This window comes from Alligator mississippiensis, chromosome 12 (assembly GCF_030867095.1).
Source record: "Alligator mississippiensis isolate rAllMis1 chromosome 12, rAllMis1, whole genome shotgun sequence".
NCBI classification, from domain to species: Eukaryota; Metazoa; Chordata; order Crocodylia; family Alligatoridae; genus Alligator; species Alligator mississippiensis.
In genome coordinates this window covers 31,333,138-31,353,455 of record NC_081835.1, presented here as the reverse complement: position 1 = coordinate 31,353,455, position 20,318 = coordinate 31,333,138, and the positions used below count along the sequence as shown (strand labels likewise).

Below are 20,318 nucleotides of genomic sequence, written 5' to 3'. Positions count from 1 at the left end.
TGAATGCTATGTATACAAAAAAGAGAACTGTATCCATTACATTTCATTTGCAGTTGTTATTTATCAGTCATAGCATTTCTAGAGCACAACATGAATTTTTTTTTTTAATTATTCCTTGATAGTTGGTAAGATTGATACCTGCTGGTATCACCATCACCATCAATGTAAGCAATTCTGTCTCTGCACTGTTTCCATGTGTCATGTTTGCTGTTCCAAAACTAGACTGTGAAAGGTATTTTAGCAGTAAGCCCATTGAAGACACATAACAATCCCCCTCCCCCACCACACCCAACCTCTCCCCCCCTGCATTTTTTAGTGATACCAAGAAATAGCTAAATCATAGTCTTATTCACCACAATGAGAGCTTGTACATGATTTGTGTAGGGCCAAGATCTGTTCCTGTAAGAGTGTATTATTGAAAGTACCTGACAAGTAGAGGTGAACAAATAGGGGCAAAAACAGTTTGATGAACATTTTCCCAAATTCTGAATCACTTTTGGATTTTGTGCACACCCACATTTTTGTTTGCTTTTCTGGGAACATTCATATAAATGGATTTTTTGTTTGTATGTGTATCTGGGAAGGGCTCTTCTTTTTGCAAATACCCCTATTCACTTATGGAACAAAGGTCTTTGCTGTTTCAGCTGGAAAAGTTTGTTGTTCTCTGTTTATAAAATTTGTGTCATCCAGGAAAAATCAGGAACAATGTCATGTGAGTTGGATGACCAGGCATTGACTACAAAGAGAAAATAAGCAAAGAGTCATAGTGAACATAGGTTAAAAGTATGTTTGCATAAAGTGTTCATCAAACAATTACGAATAACAGATACTTTCTTCAAAATCAGCTTGTTGGCAGATACTTAAATGAACAGGAATAAGAAATACATTTTTTTATTAAATTATCCACGATGAGCAGTTCACCCCGCCATAATCCTAAGAGTCAGACAAATCCTGCTCACAAATTCTAGAGATTTTTGTTGCTTAGTTCAGCTGAAACATGCCCTACTAAATTAATCAGAATTGCACTTCAAAACAACCAAATGATTCCATGTACCTTTATTTGTTTGATTTCATACCGGATCATTTTGTGAGTGTCAAGAGGGTCATCACTGGCAGGAACCACCTTTTCACTGGATATTTTTGCACGAATTACTGCCAGGAGAAAAAAAGGCTTAATTACAAAAGAGCATATGCCTGATTTTTCCATAATTATTGCATATTATATTTTTCCTTTCTTACAATCAACATAACTGGTTGCTTGCTGCTTTATTCTGGTGGATGTTGCGTTTAATGTTCAGAAAAAACTATTAATGCTCATTAATGCAAATATGTTAAAGATTAAGTTAACACCTAAAAATATTGCCATAGTCTAGTATGGAAACATACCATCATTTTCAATAAAGCAAAATATGTTGCATTGATTTGAAATTTTCCAATATTATAGATCTAGGACCAGATTTTCTAATGGTCTCAACACCAAGCGGATCCCATTCAGCCAATTTATTTCTATACTCAATTCAGAGCTCATGACTTCTGAGCTCTTCTGGATGTCTGGCTTGAGATGCACACTGCCTTAGGTGAAAACTGTATCTCTAAGGCCAGGGACAGACATCACACAAAACCAGTTTAAGTAATCAGAAATTGATTTAAACCTATAACAGAACAGAAGTTCAGTGCACATAAACCAGTTTGAAAATGGCTGAAACCAGTTTGAGATAAACCTGGTCGAATCAGACTTAACTGATTTGGCAACGGTTTATGCAATATCTGTCCCAGACCTGTTGCTTGTTTAGGTTAAACCACACTCCCCCAGCATCCCAGCATGATCTCTGGGCTGAGCAGGGCTCTCTGCTCTACAGCAGAGCTGGCTCCTCCCCTCTGCTCCCTGACTGGAGCTCAGCAGATACTGCAGGTGTCTGCCTGGCTTCCCCCTGCTCTCCCCCCTCGCTCCCTACCCCTTGCTAAGCAGGAATTTCTCTGTCCCCTCTGCCTTACACAGACACCTCTCAGCATTAGCTAGCAGATCACATGTTGGCTACGGCTGGTGCTGTGGCAGACGGGACAAAGGCAGAATCAGCAGGTAGCTGGTAATGTCCCTCTATTGTTTTCTTAATGGAGTGATAAACATTGAGCTATGGGTGACAAACACTAGGTTATCAATTGCCTGCTGGACTGGTAATAAGGGGGGGGAACCCCTCCCTAATCAGAGCATTGTGCCAGGGCCTTGCCATACCCCCCCTCCCCCAGCTCAGCACCATGGAAGTGAGGAAGGGCTGCTATAGTGCCCCCTCAGCTTCTAGCCTGAACCACTGCAGGCAAGTGTCTACATTTCTGGGATGCCTGTACAATTACAAACTGATTCAGCCTAGCCAGGTTAGACTAACCTGCAAAGATTGAATCAATTCAGACTCAGGTTTTTTAAATGTCTATTCCTAGCCTAAATGTCCTGTTGCAGAGGTCAGCAACCTAAGGCCTGCATTCCAGATCCGGGCTATGAAGGTGTACAACCTGAGATCTGATCTCACACAGGGAATCAGTGACATAGAGCTGTGCCACACCACCCATTGGCTCTGCAGTGCTCCCCTCTACTGTGGAGCCTGCGGCTCCACAGCACCCGAGCTTATATTTGCTGGGAAGAGGGGTATACTCTTCTGGCCCTCAGGAACAACTAGATCATAAGGTCTGGTGTGCACAGGCAAAAGGCTGCTGACCCCTGCCCTATTGAGGTTTGAAAAATCTCAAACCTTGGCTCTTCTGGCCTGATTCTGCACCCACAGTTATCAGTGGAAAGACTTTTTAAAAAATGTATATGGCTTTGAATCAGTATGCATAAATCCAGCAGTTGAACAGACTGTAGTCAGCATTCAGTAAGATCAGGACAAGTGAGCTAGAAATATGAATGTTCTGCAGGAAATTAGTAGATAAAATCATGCATCCAAGTTCTTTCTTTTGCAACAAAAAGTAGCCACAGCACAGTAGCTGTGTCAAACTGTGTAACTGTGTATCGTCTATTGTTGCCTTTAGTGATATCTTAAATGCTTTACCTACCTTGTGCACAGAAAATAAAACACTTCAGTTTTTATCCTGAAACAAATGGTTTGTGCTATAAATACTCAGGTAACATATAAATGATTGTAATGTGTGTGTGTGGGTAGGGGGGGACCTTAATGTTATGATTTCTGGCTTAACTGCTGACTGCCTCAGCAGAAGACTTTATACTGCATTCTCATTTGTGTTGAAGAGGTATAATTGCCCTTTCACTCTTGCAACAAAGGTTCTGGCCTGAAGTTTTTATCATGGTCCTTTGCTTCTCATTTTTTCCATTTAAAATGCCTGTTTCCTCCTCTGTATTGGAAGAATATGTTTACCCAGTATTTTCCCATCTTTTACCAAGTATCCCTTAAAAATATTCTACCTAGTATTTAGATGGCAGGCAGCTAGACACAGGTGTAGGTATAAAAATAGTCTTTTGACTAGTTGGTTAGAAAAGCCCCATTTTCCCTATCTAGTTTTCTTATCTACAGATACTAAGTAAAAGTAGATAAGAGACTAGGCACAAAGTTCTTCTAAAGCTTTTTCAGGCATATAGTAAGAAGGCAGAAGTTGTTCTTCAACAGTTATTGGAAATAGTTCTAGATACTTTCACAGTTGTATTTGTTTTTATTTCTACCATTGAAGAAGGTAAAAGAGGTCACACTTCTTAAAATAAATATGCAATGTATGTATGTCACTTAAAAATGTGGTCTGTACACTCTGAAAAAAATCACAGTTGTCATCCTAAGGTGGGGGGAGGTCTCTTGGTAATTAGATCCGAGAAAAAAATGAATTGATTTCTATAACACATTTAAAGTTGGAATGTTTTTCATCATAACTTGCTAAACAAGGGTCATGGCTCCATCTAGAAAGTAAAGGTTGAAAACATAGGTTGCTTACAAAAACCCCCGAAAAACAAAAAACAGTACTTCACTTTAAACTCTGCATGTCCCTGCACCAAGCCCAGCACATGCCCAGAAGAGCCATCCCGTTACTTGGACCTGGCTCACTAAATGTCTGTATAGATCGGGTGCTTCAGCCAGGGAGGGGGGCACTTTTATCTAATAGTTGACTAAGTCAGTTATTAGATAAAAGTGCCAAAAAGCCCTGCTGAACTGCACCATTGTGGAGCTGGGTTGAACTAACACGCTGCCTCTTCCAGTAAAGCCCGGTTTGTTCGGTGTTTTTTCTTGTCTGTCAGCAGCCATACTGTAGATGACCTTAAGCCATTGTATCTTAAGCAAGAAAGAAGTGGGCCTATAATGTGGCCCAGGTTGTAATTTTTTTAGAGCAGTAAAAAGGTCACCTTCAGCTAATAACAGGCAATTTTCATTTCCTATTTATTAGGGGAGCAAAATGGATAAATTAATGTGTGTGATACGTATGGCTGCAGCCTTGGAGGCTGAATCCTTGAATGAAATATCATTCTAGATCCTAAAAGTATGTTCAACTTATGAGTTGGATGATGAGGAAAGGGTAGATCAGAAAGTACCTACAGATGTGTTATGCTCCCACTTAAAAGTGCTTTCAAGTGCTTTAATATAGTTTAAAATGGTGTGTTGAGGATGGTGAGCATTAATTCTTTGTTTCGGAGGAAAGGAAGTAGGTTTAGCCTTTCCTTGCAACACTCCTTATTTAAAACAATTGTCACTTAAAAGGCTTAACAGTACATAAAGAAAATTATTAAGGGGCTGTAGTTCCAAAATTACAAAAATAGCCCCAATATCAGACAGTATTTACAGTTAATGAAACTTTTTAAAATCCAGCTAAAGCTACATTCCTCTTTGCACCTTAAATTGAAACGCAAGCTATTTTCAGTTATTTATTACTTGTGACTATCAGAGAAGAATGCACACTTGCTATCACTAAATGGGTCAAACAGCACTACTGGAACTATATATGGCTGGAAGTACAATGTTTTAATATTGTTAACAGGCAATCAGGGTTAAAGGAAAAACTAAAATTGATCTTTAGATTTGTTGTTGTGTTTTCATATTTTTAAGAGAAAACATCTTAATGTTAGAAGGATTCTAACTTGAGATTTTAAGGTAAAAAATTATGTTTGTTAAAGGAAGTCTGGGACTCAAGTATTTTTTATTTATTTCTCAACACTGCTCTCCTCAATTCTCATCCAAACACACACAAATCTTTCAGGACCTTTTAGTCCTTCCTGTTTATCTTATTTCTGTTCTTTAAGTTAAATTGTTCAATCATACCTTCTAGCTATCTCCTAAAACCTCTTATTCATGCAGTTGCTTCTGTTTCTAACCACAAGCATTTCCTGGTTTAGCATTCTTTGGCCTATACAATGCTGCTTCTCTACTCCTAATGCAGATTTTGACACATGATTCTTCCTGGTCTGTAGTCTTTTTTTTTTTTATACCGTGATTTCAACTGTAGCACTGCTGACTCGGCTTCTTGAATGTGTACCTGAAAACTAACTGTAGTCACTACTGTGTTGTTTTAGCATCACCATACCATTTTATGAACTAGTTATTAGGTCCCTATCAAGAATCTAGGTATACAGAAGTGTCTGCATGAGGCTGTTAATGTGATAAGTCCAAACTGATCTTTCTAAATCTGGACATACATTCTCTGTTAAATCAGGAAATGCAGCCACAGGCCTGCAGTGGCTCAAGCCAAAAGCCAGGGGGTGCTAGAGCATCCCTGCCAGTCAAATTTTTATTAAAAATGGTTTCTTTATGTGGATTGGACAAACTATAGTAATACATTTTTTTTTCATTATCATTCTTAACATAAATAAAAAATAAAGATAAATGTTCAGAGTAACACTCAGCCTGAAAGATACTAAAGTCACTTCTAAACTGTATGGGAAGTGATGTGCTCACATTTGAAATATCCGTATCTTTAAGATGGAGCATGGCACTGTTTAACAGCACATCAAAATAGTATCTCCAGGGCTAGGGAAAGACATTAAAAAAGCCCAAGCCTGAATTGATTCACTCTTTCCAGGTTAGTCTAAGCTGCACAGTTTAAACTGATTGTGGCTAATGAACCCATGTTGGTTGCCCCTAAGCATAATCTCCCCTGCTGGCCCCTTGTGGACATATGCCAGGAAAACACTCTCAAGAAGCTTATCCAGGACCGAGGTAAGACTGACTGGCCTATAGTTTCCTGGGTCCTCCTTCCTCCTTTTTTTGAAAATGGGAACCACATTGGCCCTTTTCCAGTCCTCTGACACCTCACCAGAGCACCATGAGTGCTCGTAAAGCTGTGCTAGGGGTTCCACAATGACCTCTGCTAATTCCCTCAGCACTCTGGGGTGGAGATGGTCAGGATCTGCTGATTTAAATACATTCAGTCCCTCCAGAAATTCCCTGACTAGGTCCTCACTGACCCTAGGCCTTGGTGCACCTCCCTTGGGACCTACGGGAGTCCCGCTGTGGGGGGTGACCCGGTCCCTAATAAGTTTTTCCCTAATAAGTTTTAAAAGCAGTGTATTCTCAGAATGTCACTGAGTTATTTCTAACTTGTTTAGGGTTAAGTGAGGGAAAATTGAATAAAAATTAGTATATTTGTTAGAAGTGTATAGTGTTAAATAATATAAGCCTTGAACATTTAATCCACAACCCTCTGTTCCTAATCTAGGAATATTATGACATCTGACAATATTTTTTTCTATTATGTTATACTTATAGTTAGTAATACCAACTGTTGAGGTCAACATGTCTATATATTTCCAGTTGGTGCAGCTATTAGATAATGTGACACCAAATCCATCTTGATGTCACAACAGTTTCTAATTAATATTCTGTGGCTGTCACAGTTATTTCTATTTAAACCTCCTTTTATTCTCTGGTGATCTTATAGCAATTAATTTCTGACAAGATCCCACCTGGGTAGATGAGTCTGGAAAAATTTGATACAACTCATGTCTTCTGTGTTTATACAGTCTTGCCACTAGGAATACATAGGTGAGCAAACTAATTGCTTTGGACAAGGTAAATAAACTCCAACTGCTCTTTCTCTTCCTGGCTCCAATCTATCCTCTTGTTTTTTAATGTTCTTTCTCATCACATGTAATTGCCTATTTATGGGAAAAGCAGCTAAATAAAGAAGAGGGAATACAATAACAAAACAGTTCCAAATTTATGAAGCATTCTCTTAAGTCAGATAATAAAAAGGAGTACTCATGGATCCCTACCCCAGAGTGGTGGTGGCTCTCACATTTAAAAGAAGAAAGTTTAGTTTATTTAAATGCTATAACTGGTAAAAAAAAAAACCCCCGAAAACAGCCCAACATCCTCCCATCCACAATGTCCAAATGTAACTATGGGTTTCTGAGTAATGATACACACACAGTCATGTGAACCATTTGATATAACAGTTATGCTGTTCTTTACCTGGGCTAAAATAATGCCCATATCCCTCCAGGTTGAGAATGACCTGTCCACCACCACTCTCTCGGTGCGGCCCTCCAGCCGGTTTGCAGCCCATCTGACTGTGTAGGCATCTACACCACAGTCGCCTAATTTTTTAATGAGGATGGGGTGAGAGTGTTGAAGGCCTTCCTAAATTCCAGAAAGACTATGTCCACCGCGCCACCTGCATCCAAGGATTGTGTGACCTGGTCGTAGAAGGCCACCAGGTTGGTCTGACAGGACCTGCCTCTAATGAACCAATGCTGATTGCCCCTAAGCATAATCTCCCCTGCTGGTCCCTTGCAGATGTGCTCCTGGATAATTTTCTCAAAGAGCTTTCCCAGGACCAAGGTAAGACTAACAAGCCTATTGTTTCCTGGGTCCTCTTCCTCCCTTTTTTGAAAATGGGAACCACATTGGCCCTTTTCCAGTCCTCTGGCACCTCGCCAGAGCACCACAAGTGCTCGTAAAGCTGTGCCAGGGGTCCTGCAATGACCTCTGCCAATTCCCTCAGTACTCTGGGGTGGATATCATCAGGACCTCTTGATTTGAACATGTCTAGTCCCACCAGAAGTTCCCTGACTAGGTCCTCATTGACCGTGGGCCTGGCTGCGTCTCCCCTGTGTCCATCCAGGATCCCAGTGGGGGGGATGTCCCTGTCCCTGTTCAGAAAAATGGAAGCAAAGAATCTGTTAAAGAGGTTAGCTTTGTCATCTGATGCGACCACCAGATTTCCAAGCGTGTCCTGCAGAGGCCCCACATTACTCGGTACCTTCTTTTTACCCACTATGTATTTGAAGTTGATGAACCATTTTGTGCATGCAGGACGGAAAGTTTGTGCTTCAACCCTTCTATAGGCACAGAGGACCATGGATAAAGCAGAACGAATGCAGTTCTGCTACACAGGGGAGAGGAAATTTTCTTGGACTCTCACGTCAATTATTGTCCCATTTGTACCAGGACATTGACTGCTTCACAGGCTCCAGAATTGTCACAGCACAGATGAAAGTTCAGTCTACATATTCTGGAAATACTTCTTATTTAACCTTCTAGCTCAGGTTGTAAACTAGAATTTTAAATAATTGAAACTGCCCTAGAAATTGGTAAGTATCTAAATGCTGGGCTTGAGCCTTCAAATTCCATCCTTCCTGCTGAATGCATTTTTAGGTTGAAAAGGATAAATGAACATGAATAAAACAAGAACACTGAGTTCAGAAATGGCCGGATTATAGGACTATAGAACCACAATAAAGAACAGCAACACAAATACATGTACAAAAATTCCAAATCACTAGCTTGGAGCTTGGAGTTTAAACAGTCCAATCTTCTGTGGTAGGTGTGGTGATTCAACAGATGGTAAACTAAGCTAGAAGATAACTAGAATTTTTTCCAGCATACTCAGACTGTACACTGTAATGACACTGCCCTCTCTGCTGCTGTGTGATAGCATGTATAACAGCTGTATGACAGCATACTTCATTGCCTATAGTTTTCCTCCCTTATTAGAAGATCAAGACAGCTTGGATTTTTGTGGCTGTATAAGGAATGTATTTGTCTGTCATCTCAAAAGATAGTAATGCAATTCTTCCTACCTTCCATTCAAGATTCTGTAAATATTGAAGTATTATTTTCTTATTTAGCTGGGTACATTAGTATAAAGCTCTAAGGAGAAAACTACAGATGATATAAATTGGCATAGCGGTATCCATTGTTAATGGAGGTATGTCAGTATACATCAACATAAATCTGTCTGTATGTCCCTAAGACAAGAGTGGACAATTAATTAGGCTGGAGTGCTGCTTAACAAATTTTGGTGAGCTGTCAAGGACTGCAAGGGTAGCCCCTTCCCCTGCCCCCTGGTCACCACCTTGGGACCAGAAGTTCCACCCCTAACCCATGACCTTTGCCACTGAAAGTCACTTCCCTTGCTCTGGAGGTACTCCTTTTGGGAGGGTGCCATCTTGAAACTGGAAAAAAAATCATAGACTAAAAAATTCAAACATTTATTATAACTTGTTTTCATTTTATTTAAAAAATATTTTTGTCCTGATGTATGTGTGTTTGCATTGTGTATCTATAGGTGCTTGCATCATAGCTCAAAATACAGTCTTACTCTTGTATATTGTGTTGGAGGAGTAAGGGGGTGTATGTAGGAGGGATGATTGGGAAGTGTATGTGTGGGAGGGTGTGCGGTGTGGATATGGTGGGTGGGATGTGGGGGGCAATGTGAAGGGGTGTGGGTTATATGGTTGTGGTGGGAATGTGTGGGAGGATGTGAGGAGTGTGGGTATGCGGGTGGGAGTGTGTAGGGGGGCTATGGGAGGCTGTGGGTGTTTGGGGGTATGGTGGGTGGTGGGGTATGTGGGAAGTTGTGAGGGTGTTTGTGTGTGTGTGAGGGAGTCCTTAGAGTCCCCAGAGTGTGAAAATCCCTGAAATTACATGTGATGGCAGCGAGCAAGGCCAGCCCTACACAGCCCCATAGCTCTGCGTTCTCCCACCTCAGTCCCCAGCTGCAGGTCACAGCAGCAGATGGGGCCAGCCTCACTGAGACCAATAGTGCTCCCACTCAAGTCCCTGGCTGCACATGGTGGCAGCAAGTGGGGCCAGCCCTACCTGGCCCCATAACATGCAGCTCCCACGCTCCCACCCCAGTCCTCAACTGGAGTTGGTGGCAGCATGTGGGGCCAGCACCACATGGCCCTGTAACATGCAGCTCCAACCTAAGTCCCTGGCTGCACAAGGCAGAAGCATATAGGGCCAGCCCCACCTGGCCTAATAGTGCTTGCTTCTCGGCCTCTTGTGGGCTAAGATCAAGTGGGGCCCCAGCCTGGGACCCCAGCAACGAGAGCTTCCTGCGTGCCTGCCACATCTCCCACCGCTACGCCAAGCTGATGCGCTGCCTCATGGTGTCCGACACCATCTATTGGTCCCGCAACATCTACATGGAACACATCATGGACCACCGCCAGTACTCCAATCCCACCAGATGAACCGCCGCCGGACCAGACCGCCTGACCCCCGCCCCGCACCAGATGGACCTTCACTTCGAGAGGATTCTTCAACAACAGATGACCCTGCTCCACCCAAAGAGGACCCCTGCGATGAGACTCTATATGGACTGAGACACTTCTTCTTCGAACCACTTCTTCCACCATTGCGGACCATTGTAACAGGTCTGTATGTATCTATCTTCTTTTTCTCTCAACGTCACGAACCCCCTCCCCGCCCCTTCCCCCTTCCCCCCTCTCCCCACCCCCGGGCTTAGTTGGCTAACATTGTATCTCCTGTAACCTAGTTGTGTTCCCCTCCTCATCCCCATCCCTCTATCGTTAGTCCCTTGCTCGGGCACTATGTATTTCCCTACCAACTTTGTCATCTTTTTTGGATTCACAATCCTAAACATCTACTAATATAAGCTGCACTGGTCTGGTATCTGAGCTGAAATAGATTCAAATGGCATTGTGAAGTGAAAGGTGAACCTGTCCAAATACACTGCAGACAGGAAACCCTGCAAGTCTTGTAATTAGCTTCCTACTGGCCAATTTCCAGTTGGAAAATCTTGGCTACACACCTGCTTCATGGAAATGAGGGACTCCTCCCTAGCTTGCTATTTTGGACTTTGGCTGAGGGCAAGTGAGACTTGGGGGAATCCAAACCCTGAGTTTCCAGGCTTGGACCTGCATGTAGGATGCTTGCCAAGGCATTTGGAAGTATCTGAAGCCCCAGGCTGAAAAGTCTGGAGTGGAAGATACTTGCCACTTGCAGCACCACATACAGAGTTGGAACAATTGAGTTTTGCTCAATCAAAAGGATTCAGAACTAATCTGGCTAGCTGACCTGGAACACAAAACATTTTCCAACCCCCCCCCTCCGCAAACCCCTCCCCCTGCCCCATGCTATAACTTGCAGCAGTTTCCATAAAAGATAAATGTATCAATTCTAAGTATACAGGCACCCATAGTAATTTGCCTATATGCAAATTACTACAGGTACGTTTATTTCAAAGTCACTGTTTTCCAAATGTGTTTCTTACTTCCATGTGCTCAGGAAGAGCAGGCCTGATAGTAAGGGGAGAGGTGGCACTGACCCCCCAACATTTATTTTCCCTGCTGTAGCAGTGGGTGGGCAACAAATTTATAAATTTTCCATATACGGAGCCTAGTTATTGGTGGGGGGGGGTACTCTTATATTCAGTGTCATCTTAGATTTGAGTAAATACAGTATATCTGCTCTAGTTAGTCTATAAAGTGCAAATCTACTCTGCCAGTAAAAAATATGATCAAATAAATCACATTATTGCTGTAGTATAGTTTGTATTCATATGAATATGGCAGATAAGTCAGCTCTGCCAGCTTTAGTTATTTTACATTCTACTTGCTGCATGTTAATTCCTGGCCATTCAGAGATAAATGTCTGATTTAAATTGGCATAGACTGGGAAGAACTCTGACCTGTACTTGCTTGTGCTGGACAGACTACTTTGAAAGCTGCGAATCTAGTTTGAAGCAGTCCTGTAGTTATAAAAGTGATAAAATGCTAAGTTCTTTCTTGGTTCATTTCTTGACCTCTCTGATCTATTTCTATATATTTGAATCTCTGCACTAAAGGTAGAAAATTGTTACATAACCAAAAGTCACATTACTAGAATGAGGGGAACCGCATTCTCCCATCAGACTTTACATAACTTTTATCCTGTGAGGAAAGGATAGGTCCCTGATTGTACTGACTATGAGTAAGGAAGCAGTGCCAGGATGTTAAATTCCCTTGCTTCCTTATTTTAAGCGTAGAAATAAAGACCCTAAAGCAGCCTTTCCTTGTATGACTTGCTCTTCAGGCCTCTAATCATACAAGTGTCTCTTCTTGGGGGGATTTGGTGGCAGCTTACAAATACATCAGGGGTGAGAATCAGGGGCTAGGTGAACAACTATTCACCAAAACACCCCTGGGGAAAACCAGAAGCAATGATTATAAACTTGTAGAAGAAAGTTTTAGAATGGATATAAGGAAAAACTTCTTCACAGTTCATGTAACCAGACTCTGGAATAGACTCCCAGTGGGGGTGGTGCAGGCACCTACCCTGGAGAGCTCCAAAGGGAGACTAGACACACACCTTGCTGGGGTTATTTGACCCCAGCAGTCTTTCCTGCCCAGAGCAGAGGGGATGGACCCAATGATCTCATGAGGTCCCTTCCAGCTCTAAACTTCTGTGAATCTGTGTGTGTAAAGAGAATCCCTCTTTGCCTTGCTTGTTAATGTTTGTTATCAGACATCATTCTTGGCTTTGTATGCTTCTCACTAGTACTACCAGCATTGCCTTGTGTATGCTGCATGTCAGGTTCTACAAGTAAGTCTTTCTAATGTATCAATTAGAAGAAATTTGCAAGACTTTAAATAAATTGATAGGATTGTGTCACTTATCAATCTATGTACTGATGTGAAGAACTAGAAGGAAAAAGGAAAGAGATAGAAATCTGGTTTAAAAGAAAGATGAGAGAGAACTTTTTTTTTTAGCACAAGCACTCTGAGTAGGAGAAAATGAAGAGTGGTCCCAGTACTTTTCTTTTAGAGTGAATATGCCAAAAAGAGAATTGAAAGTGGTGTGGGAAGAAGGTGGTACCAGGGTGGAAAAGCAGGAGGAGGTACTAGAGGCAATGAGAAGATTTTATGAAGAGCTGTATCGGAAGAAGGAAATAGACAGGAAGATGAAGGATTTGCTGGAATAGGCTGAAGAGAAAGTAGAGGAGGAGGAAGCAAAGATGATGGAAGAAAAGATTAGCTTAAAGTAAATGGAGGGGTGCTTAAAAGCCTTTAAAAGAGGGAAATCACCAGGAGCAGATGGACTACCTATGGAATTTTATGCAAAATTTTGGGCATGATTAGGGAGGGATATAGTGGAAGTTTTTGAGGAAATATAAACAGGAGAGGCAGGGAAAGATTTTACAAAAGGCACTGTGATCTTACTCTTCAAAAAAGGGGAGAAGAAACTCCTGAAAAACTGGAGACTGATTACATTCCTTAATATAGACTAGGGGTTTTCAACCTTTTTTAAGCAGGGTACCCCTTCTGGTGGGTACCCCTTCTGGATGCAGAGCGTAGGGGGAGCACAGGGGTGCTGACAGATGGCCAGATGTGGAACTGGTGGCACGGGGAGCTCGCACATGGCCGCCACCAGCATCTATACACTGCATGTCGTCATGGGACACTGCTTTCCCATGCCCAAGTATTCCCACTCCTCTACATCAATGGCTTTGAGTCTGGCCGGCCGTCAGCACCCCCTCTGTCCCGGCGCGTGACAGCACCGCGGGGAGCTGGCACATGAGGGCCATCCCTGCCACAACCTAAACACTCAGCTCTGCTGCCACATGCTGGGGGAGGAGTGAGTGCTGGCGGTTGGCCTCACATGAAGCTGGTAGTGAGGAGAAGCAGGGATACTTGGGCAGAGGAAAGTAGTTCCCGGTGGTGGCATGGAGTGATGGATGGGGGTGGCAGCCCAGCCTCATGCCGCTTTCCTGCACCCAAGTATCTCTGCTTCTCCGTGCTGCTGGCTTCACATGTGGTTGGCCACCAGCACCCCATCCCTCCATGGCGTGCGGCAGCGGTGCTCAGTGTATAGATGGCAGTGGGGGCGGCTGCCATGTGCAAGCTCCCTGTGCCACTGCTGTGCACCAGGGGGTGCTGTCATCCAGCCAGATGCAACGCCAGTGGTGTGGAGAAGTGGGGATACTTTGGCACAGGAAAGCGTCGTGCAGCACCTGGTGGCAGTGGCATGGAGTGATGGATGGTGGTGGTGGCCCTGTCCCCCATGGCGCTTCTTCCCAGGTACCCCCGCTTCTCCACACCACTGGCTTTGTGTCCAGCTGGCTGTCAGCAATGACCCTTCCCCCACCGGATGGATGGATGCAAAGCCAATGTTGTGGATAAGTGGGGTACTTTGGCAATGGGAAATGGCACATGGCAGCAATATGGAGTGATGGATGTTGCTTCACCCCCTGGAGCGGCCCCACCCCCCGTGCTGCCACTTCCCAAGTACCCCTGCTTCTCTGCACTGCTGTCATGTACTCCCTGGGACCTCCCCAAGTACCCCCAGGATTACACGTACCCCCAGTTGACAACCCCGATATAGACTTTAAGTTAATGGCCAAGCTGCTGGCTTTGAGGATGAGGAGAAACCTCCAGAAGATAATACATGAAGACCAAGTATGCACAGTACAAGGTAGAAGGATCTCTAAAGCTATCAGAATGATCAGAGGTAGATACACTGTCCCACATCCAACACAGGAAAATAAACGCTGTTATTGTGAACCTGGATTTAGAAAAAGTATGAGTCACAGTGGATCATGATTACATATTTGAAGTGCCAGGAAAAATGAGGTTCCTAGAGAAATATATATGTTGGTACGGTTATTGTATAGAGAAGCAGAGTCAAGTTCAAATTAATGGGTATCTAAGTGGGGCCTTTAAAATCCGTACAGGAGTGAGACAAGGGTTCCCTCTGTTGCCAGGACTATTTGTGTGTGGCATGGAACTGTTAGCACAAAGAATAAGAAAAGACATGGTCATAAGCAGAGTAAAGATATATTGGGAAGGGGAGAGGTAAAATGCATATTATACATGAATGATATAAATACAGTAGTTAGAGATTTTCAGTGGAAAGGGTGCTAAAGCATACAGAGTACAGAGAAGTGATGGGGCTAAATTAAATAGATAAAAAAGCACCATAATGGGAGTGGGGAACTGGAGCACCTTGGAGAAGTTGGGACTTCAAATAAGAGAGAGAAATCAGAGTGCTAGGGATCCAAATGGATGCTGAAGGGAAAGGTAATACAGCATGGGAAAAGGTAACAGCAAGGATATGGCAAATACTTTGGTTATGGTCTAGAAGTCTGCTGTTCTTTGCTGGGAAAGTGGTGATGGTTAAGGCTGTGTTACTGCTAATTACTCTATATACCAGAATTGTATTCCCACTGATGTGGCAGCAGATAGCAAAAGTACAAAGGGAACTATGTGTGTTCTTCTGGAATGCCAAAAGGGAAAGCTTGTTTAGAACTGAACTGTTCAAATCAAGAGAGAGGGGGGTTGGGGGCTTCTGGACTTGGGATTGTTCATCTATGTGAAATATGTAAGTGTAGTATGCAAGACAGTAACAGAGGGAGAGGGGAAAGCAACACTTATCACTCGATTTCATGCAGCTGCATTTTTGAGGAAATGGGGAGCATATCAGACCTCTTTAAAGAGTCCATGGGCATGGCAACTACCAATTCATTATATCAGGATGGAAGGTTTCATGCAGAGGTATAAAATAGGAAAGGTGGGGCTGGAGATCCTGAAGGATTAAAAGAAATTGATGAAAGTGGTAAGGGAGAGGGACAGGATGGTGCTGATAGGGAGCTTCACAGAAGGACAATTAAGGAGAGTGTGGGGAGCGGTGGAAGGTAAACAACTAAAAGGGGACATGCTGAGCTAGCATGGATGGTTGTAATAAATATCTTGCTGATGAGAGAGGTGGAAATAGATGGAGCTCGACGAGCCCATCATTGTGCCAAGGGAGCGATGTGGGGAAGAAGGAACGATGGGCCGTGCAAAGGGGGTGTGGTAAAGGGTCTACCACTTTCTGAGCATCACCAAAATAAATGTGTCATTAGAGTGGGAGATGGTATTATATGGACTCATACCAAAGAGACTAGAGGATGTGTTATTAAAAACTTTATTAACATGTTTTAAAACTTGCTTATAGAAAGTAAGAAACCTCCATTTTTAAGGGGTTGGCTTTCACTGAAAGAGAGCACCTGAAGCTGGGGCTGCATGAAAATGAATACTACATCGATCAGGACAAGGAAGAGATCTGAGAAGAAGTGGAGGAAAAAGGACTGGGGACACTTATTTCACTGAACCAGCAGAGGACTGATGGGATGGGTGGAGAGTTGGAGTTGGTTACTGAGGTAATCATTTCCCATGGGGTTCTGTATGTAGAAAAAGTTTCCCATCACCATTTTTGGCACTAGGGGAGGGTGTCAGAGTTTTCTTCAGCCTCTCTGCATGCCAGACTGGTATTGCACTACCTCTAGGCCTGGTGCTTGCTCTTTCTTGGGGAAACAACTGCCTATTTTTTGAAGGGCCACACACACACACATTCACATTAAAAAAGGTTCTCTTCAGCATCTTTGCCCCATATGGGCCATGTTTTATAGTCATGCTCAGTGTTCGTTGCATTTAATTAACTTCACAGTTGGTTTCCATTACTGAGCACATGCTGCTTTTAGCAGCAGTTTAATGATAGATAAAGTATTTAATGAGATTTCCTTGTATGCAAATGTAAGATGAGGTGCCTTTCTTCTTATGTTGACTGAGAGGGAAACCTCATCTTATGTTTAAGTGAATAGTATATATGTATATAGAGAGAGAGCACAGACTTTTGTGGGCTGAAGCTAACTTCATCAGATTCTGTAAAAGAATATGCAGGGAGCAGTGTATAAGAAGGAGAGAGAGAGATTTGAATACAAAGGTGGAAGGGATGGGGGGAAGGGAGAAAACACAGAGAGCAGGAGGTGGCAGCACTGGGAGGAGTAAACAAGTAAAGAACCCATTGGGCACATCCACACATGCAGGCATGTGCGCTTGCAGCAGCTCAGATAGAAGCAATGCAAATTTGGGCTGGGGCCTTTTGCCTCAGCACAAGTGCTCGAACATACATTATGTTGTGCAGCAAATTGTTCCACTTGGGGCAAAATAACCCTGCCTGGCTCCTCCTAGATCTGCATCCAGGGGGAGCTAGAGCCTGGGGCACCTGTGCTGGCCCCAACAGTATAAAAAGCTGCCCTAGAATGCAGCTCAGGGCTACTCTCTCTCAGGAGCTTCTAGGGCCCAGCCAATTGGTATCTGGGGACACTACCCCTTGTGCCAGCTGGACTGCTGCAGCAGTATCCAAATCCATTTTTTAAAATACCCCAAAATCCATGTTCTTCCACAATTAGAACAAAAGACCACTCTATACACACTCATACATATATAGAGAGAGAGAAAGAGAGAGACAGAGAGGGATCCATCAGTTGAGTAATGCTTTATTGGTATATTTACAATGTTAAAGCAATTTGGAAGTCTAACAATGTCTCTATCATCATGATAAAATTAATTCTAAATATCTATATGTGTGAATGTGTGCTTTTGGTTTTCTCCGCACATGATGGGTGCATGATGGGGGGATGTGGGGTTTGCAGGGAGGGGCTGGGAAGGTGTGTGGGGGAAAGCGGGTGGGTGTGTGGGGGAGTGTGGAGGGATGTGGGTTGGTGTGTGGGTGAGTGTGGGGTAATTGCAAGGGGACTGTGGGTGTGGGGGGACCTTGTGGGGGGTCTTCTCAGGAGGGGTAGGTCTCCTGGTCCCCACAGGGTGCAGACCCCCCTGCACAGCACAGGGACTGCCCTGCCCCACAGGGCCTCAGCTGCCCCCCTGAAGGGCCACAGCCCCCCCCCCCGCAGGGTCCCAGGCACCCTGCAGGGCCACAGCCTCCCCCCATGTGGGGCCCATAACTTACCTTCTGCAGCAGGGACCGTGGGCTGGCAGGGACCATGCCATCAGGGTCCGGCAGGGACTGCGCGCACGACTAGCCCCTACCGGCACTGGGGCCTCTCACACAGCCAGGCCGGCCTGGTCCCATGGTGGCAGGACCTGGCGTGGTGTGCAGGGACCATGTGCTCAACTGCACCAGGTCCTCCACCATGAGACTGGGCCAGCCTGACAGTGGACAGCCCCAGTGCCAGCAGGACCCAGCATGGCTTGGTGCATGGTCCCTGCGTGCTGCACCGGGTCCAGCCTCTGGCAGCAGTACTGCCCCTGTGCTGTGCAGGCGGGGAGGCAGCATGCAGCAGGACCCAGCCCAGCGCCGCATGACTCGCTAGTCCGGCTTTGCACCAGAGTGGGTCACGTGGCTCCTGTGCTGCACAGTAGCCGCGCAGCCTGGGTCGGATCAGGCCAGCAGTGTACATTTTCCATGAGGCTCAGGTGCACCTGAGCCTCATGGAAAATGTGCTCTGCCAAGCCTCACGGAAAATGTGCCCCACTGGCCTGATCCGGTCCAGGCCATGCAGCTACTGTGCCTTTGTGCAGGAGCTATGTGACTTGCTCTGGTACAAAGTTGGACTAGTGAGTCACGCAGCACCAGCTCTGGCCACTTGCCCCCTGCACCCATTCACCACCCCACAGCCCTGCCACATGCCTGAGAGGGATGGAAAAATATGTAAATAGAACATGATCATAAATTATTCTAGTTCCCTAAGTTTGATGCTAGTGAATCTCTCAGCCCATATGGAAAACATTGAATACTTCACAGTGGGTGCACCTACATGTCCGCTTTACTGTGGAGATGACTAATTAACTCTACAGTAATGTGTCAGCATCTACACATACAGTGATATTAGGACACAGTAAATTAACTACCTCTGCTGTAAGATAATAATGTGTACTGTCTTATGGCAGAGTACTTAACTGTGCTGCAATGCATGTGTAAATGGTGAGGCTGGCTGAGGCACAAAGGTGCTATAGTGCGGGGGCTGCCTGCAACCTAGCCCTGCACTGTAGCTCCCTTGTGCCCCAGCCAGCCCCTTTGCCACTCAGCACTGACACCTGGAGCCTGGGGCTGACCTCTTGTACCCCCTGCTAGCCTGGAGCTGCTCTGCCCCAGCTCACAGTGCTGTGATCCCAGGGGCATGTGTAAATGCTGTATCTAAGAGCAGTTGACTCAGGCACAAACTGCTACAGAGTTTCTTTCTACACCTTAATTTCACATGTAGATGTACCCAGTGTTACAGTTTTTCTTTTGAGAGGTGAGAAACATTTCACGACAAGGACTAAATATTAAACCATATTTTTTTTCTTAATACGACTCCACTGAGATGTTAGGCTTTGGAATTTTGTTCCAATAAGACAACACAAAGCCATGGTCCCTGCCCAATAAGCAAATATTTACAAGTTTTATGCATGGAAAGAATTCCCCAAATACCTACATGTATTAGCATGCACACACACCCTTTACACACTATTCCTGCTGTTAGATAAAGAATTGCTAATTTTGCACATATAAATTCTCATGTCCATGTATGTGTATTGATTAAAGGCCTTGGGATATTCTACTTCATTTCTCTTCTCTTTCAACTAATTTAGAAAGTACATTTGGCACTTATACGTGTGGTCCAGGAGTGGAGGGGGAGGGGGACTTTAATTAGAGAGGCTCCAAGAGTCTCTCTAATTAAATTGCCCGCAGCATCTTGTGCATCAGTGTCTCTACACTTCAAAATGTCAGCAGGGGCACTTTAACTAAAGCTCATTTGACAAGATTTAGCTAAAGCATGCCCACCACCAATTTTACGCATGGGAACGCTGATACACGAGACGCTGGAATCTGTGGGAGTGCAGTAATTACCATATTCCAGCAGATTTGAATAATCAAGCCTGCTATGATGTGCTGTAATTACAGCGTGTTGGAACAGCCTTACTGCTCATGTATAGGCACCCACTGATGTGAATTCATGTAGCAACTATCTCATGGAAGGTTAACAAATACACATTAAATGTTGTAAAAACAAATCTGAATAAATAAAACAAATATTGTAATGGCATAAAAAAATAATCTTGTAGTTAACCTACAGAGTGCACTGGAAAATATTTCAGTAACTGGTGAAGCAAAAGTTAAGCATTTATAAAAAATTGGTTTTTTAAAATCTTTTTACAAAGAAAATATTTCTATAAAATAAGCCCTTTTACCTTTTCTGTGGATGGCAGTCACAGAAGCTAAGCTTTGAAATTTTTCCTTCCAGTGCTGCCATTTGGTTCATAGGATAACTTTAGTGCAGGGGTAGGCAATGTTTTTTGGCCGGAGTGCTGAAAAACACCATAATGCCTACCTCGGAAGGTG

The 20,318-nt window shown here is 43.9% G+C and overlaps 2 protein-coding genes across 6 annotated transcripts in view; one reads left to right on the top strand and one right to left on the bottom strand.

Moving 5' to 3' along the window:
* Nucleotides 1-20,318, top strand: part of SYN2 (synapsin II) — a 623,389-nt gene that overhangs the window by 396,539 nt on the left and 206,532 nt on the right. The window lies entirely within an intron of this gene.
* Nucleotides 1-20,318, bottom strand: part of TIMP4 (TIMP metallopeptidase inhibitor 4) — a 49,527-nt gene that overhangs the window by 8,696 nt on the left and 20,513 nt on the right. The window contains exon 2 of the mRNA XM_019496430.2: nucleotides 1,055-1,152. Within this exon, the coding sequence (XP_019351975.1) occupies nucleotides 1,055-1,152 (98 nt within the window). The remainder of the gene's footprint in view (nucleotides 1-1,054; nucleotides 1,153-20,318) is intronic.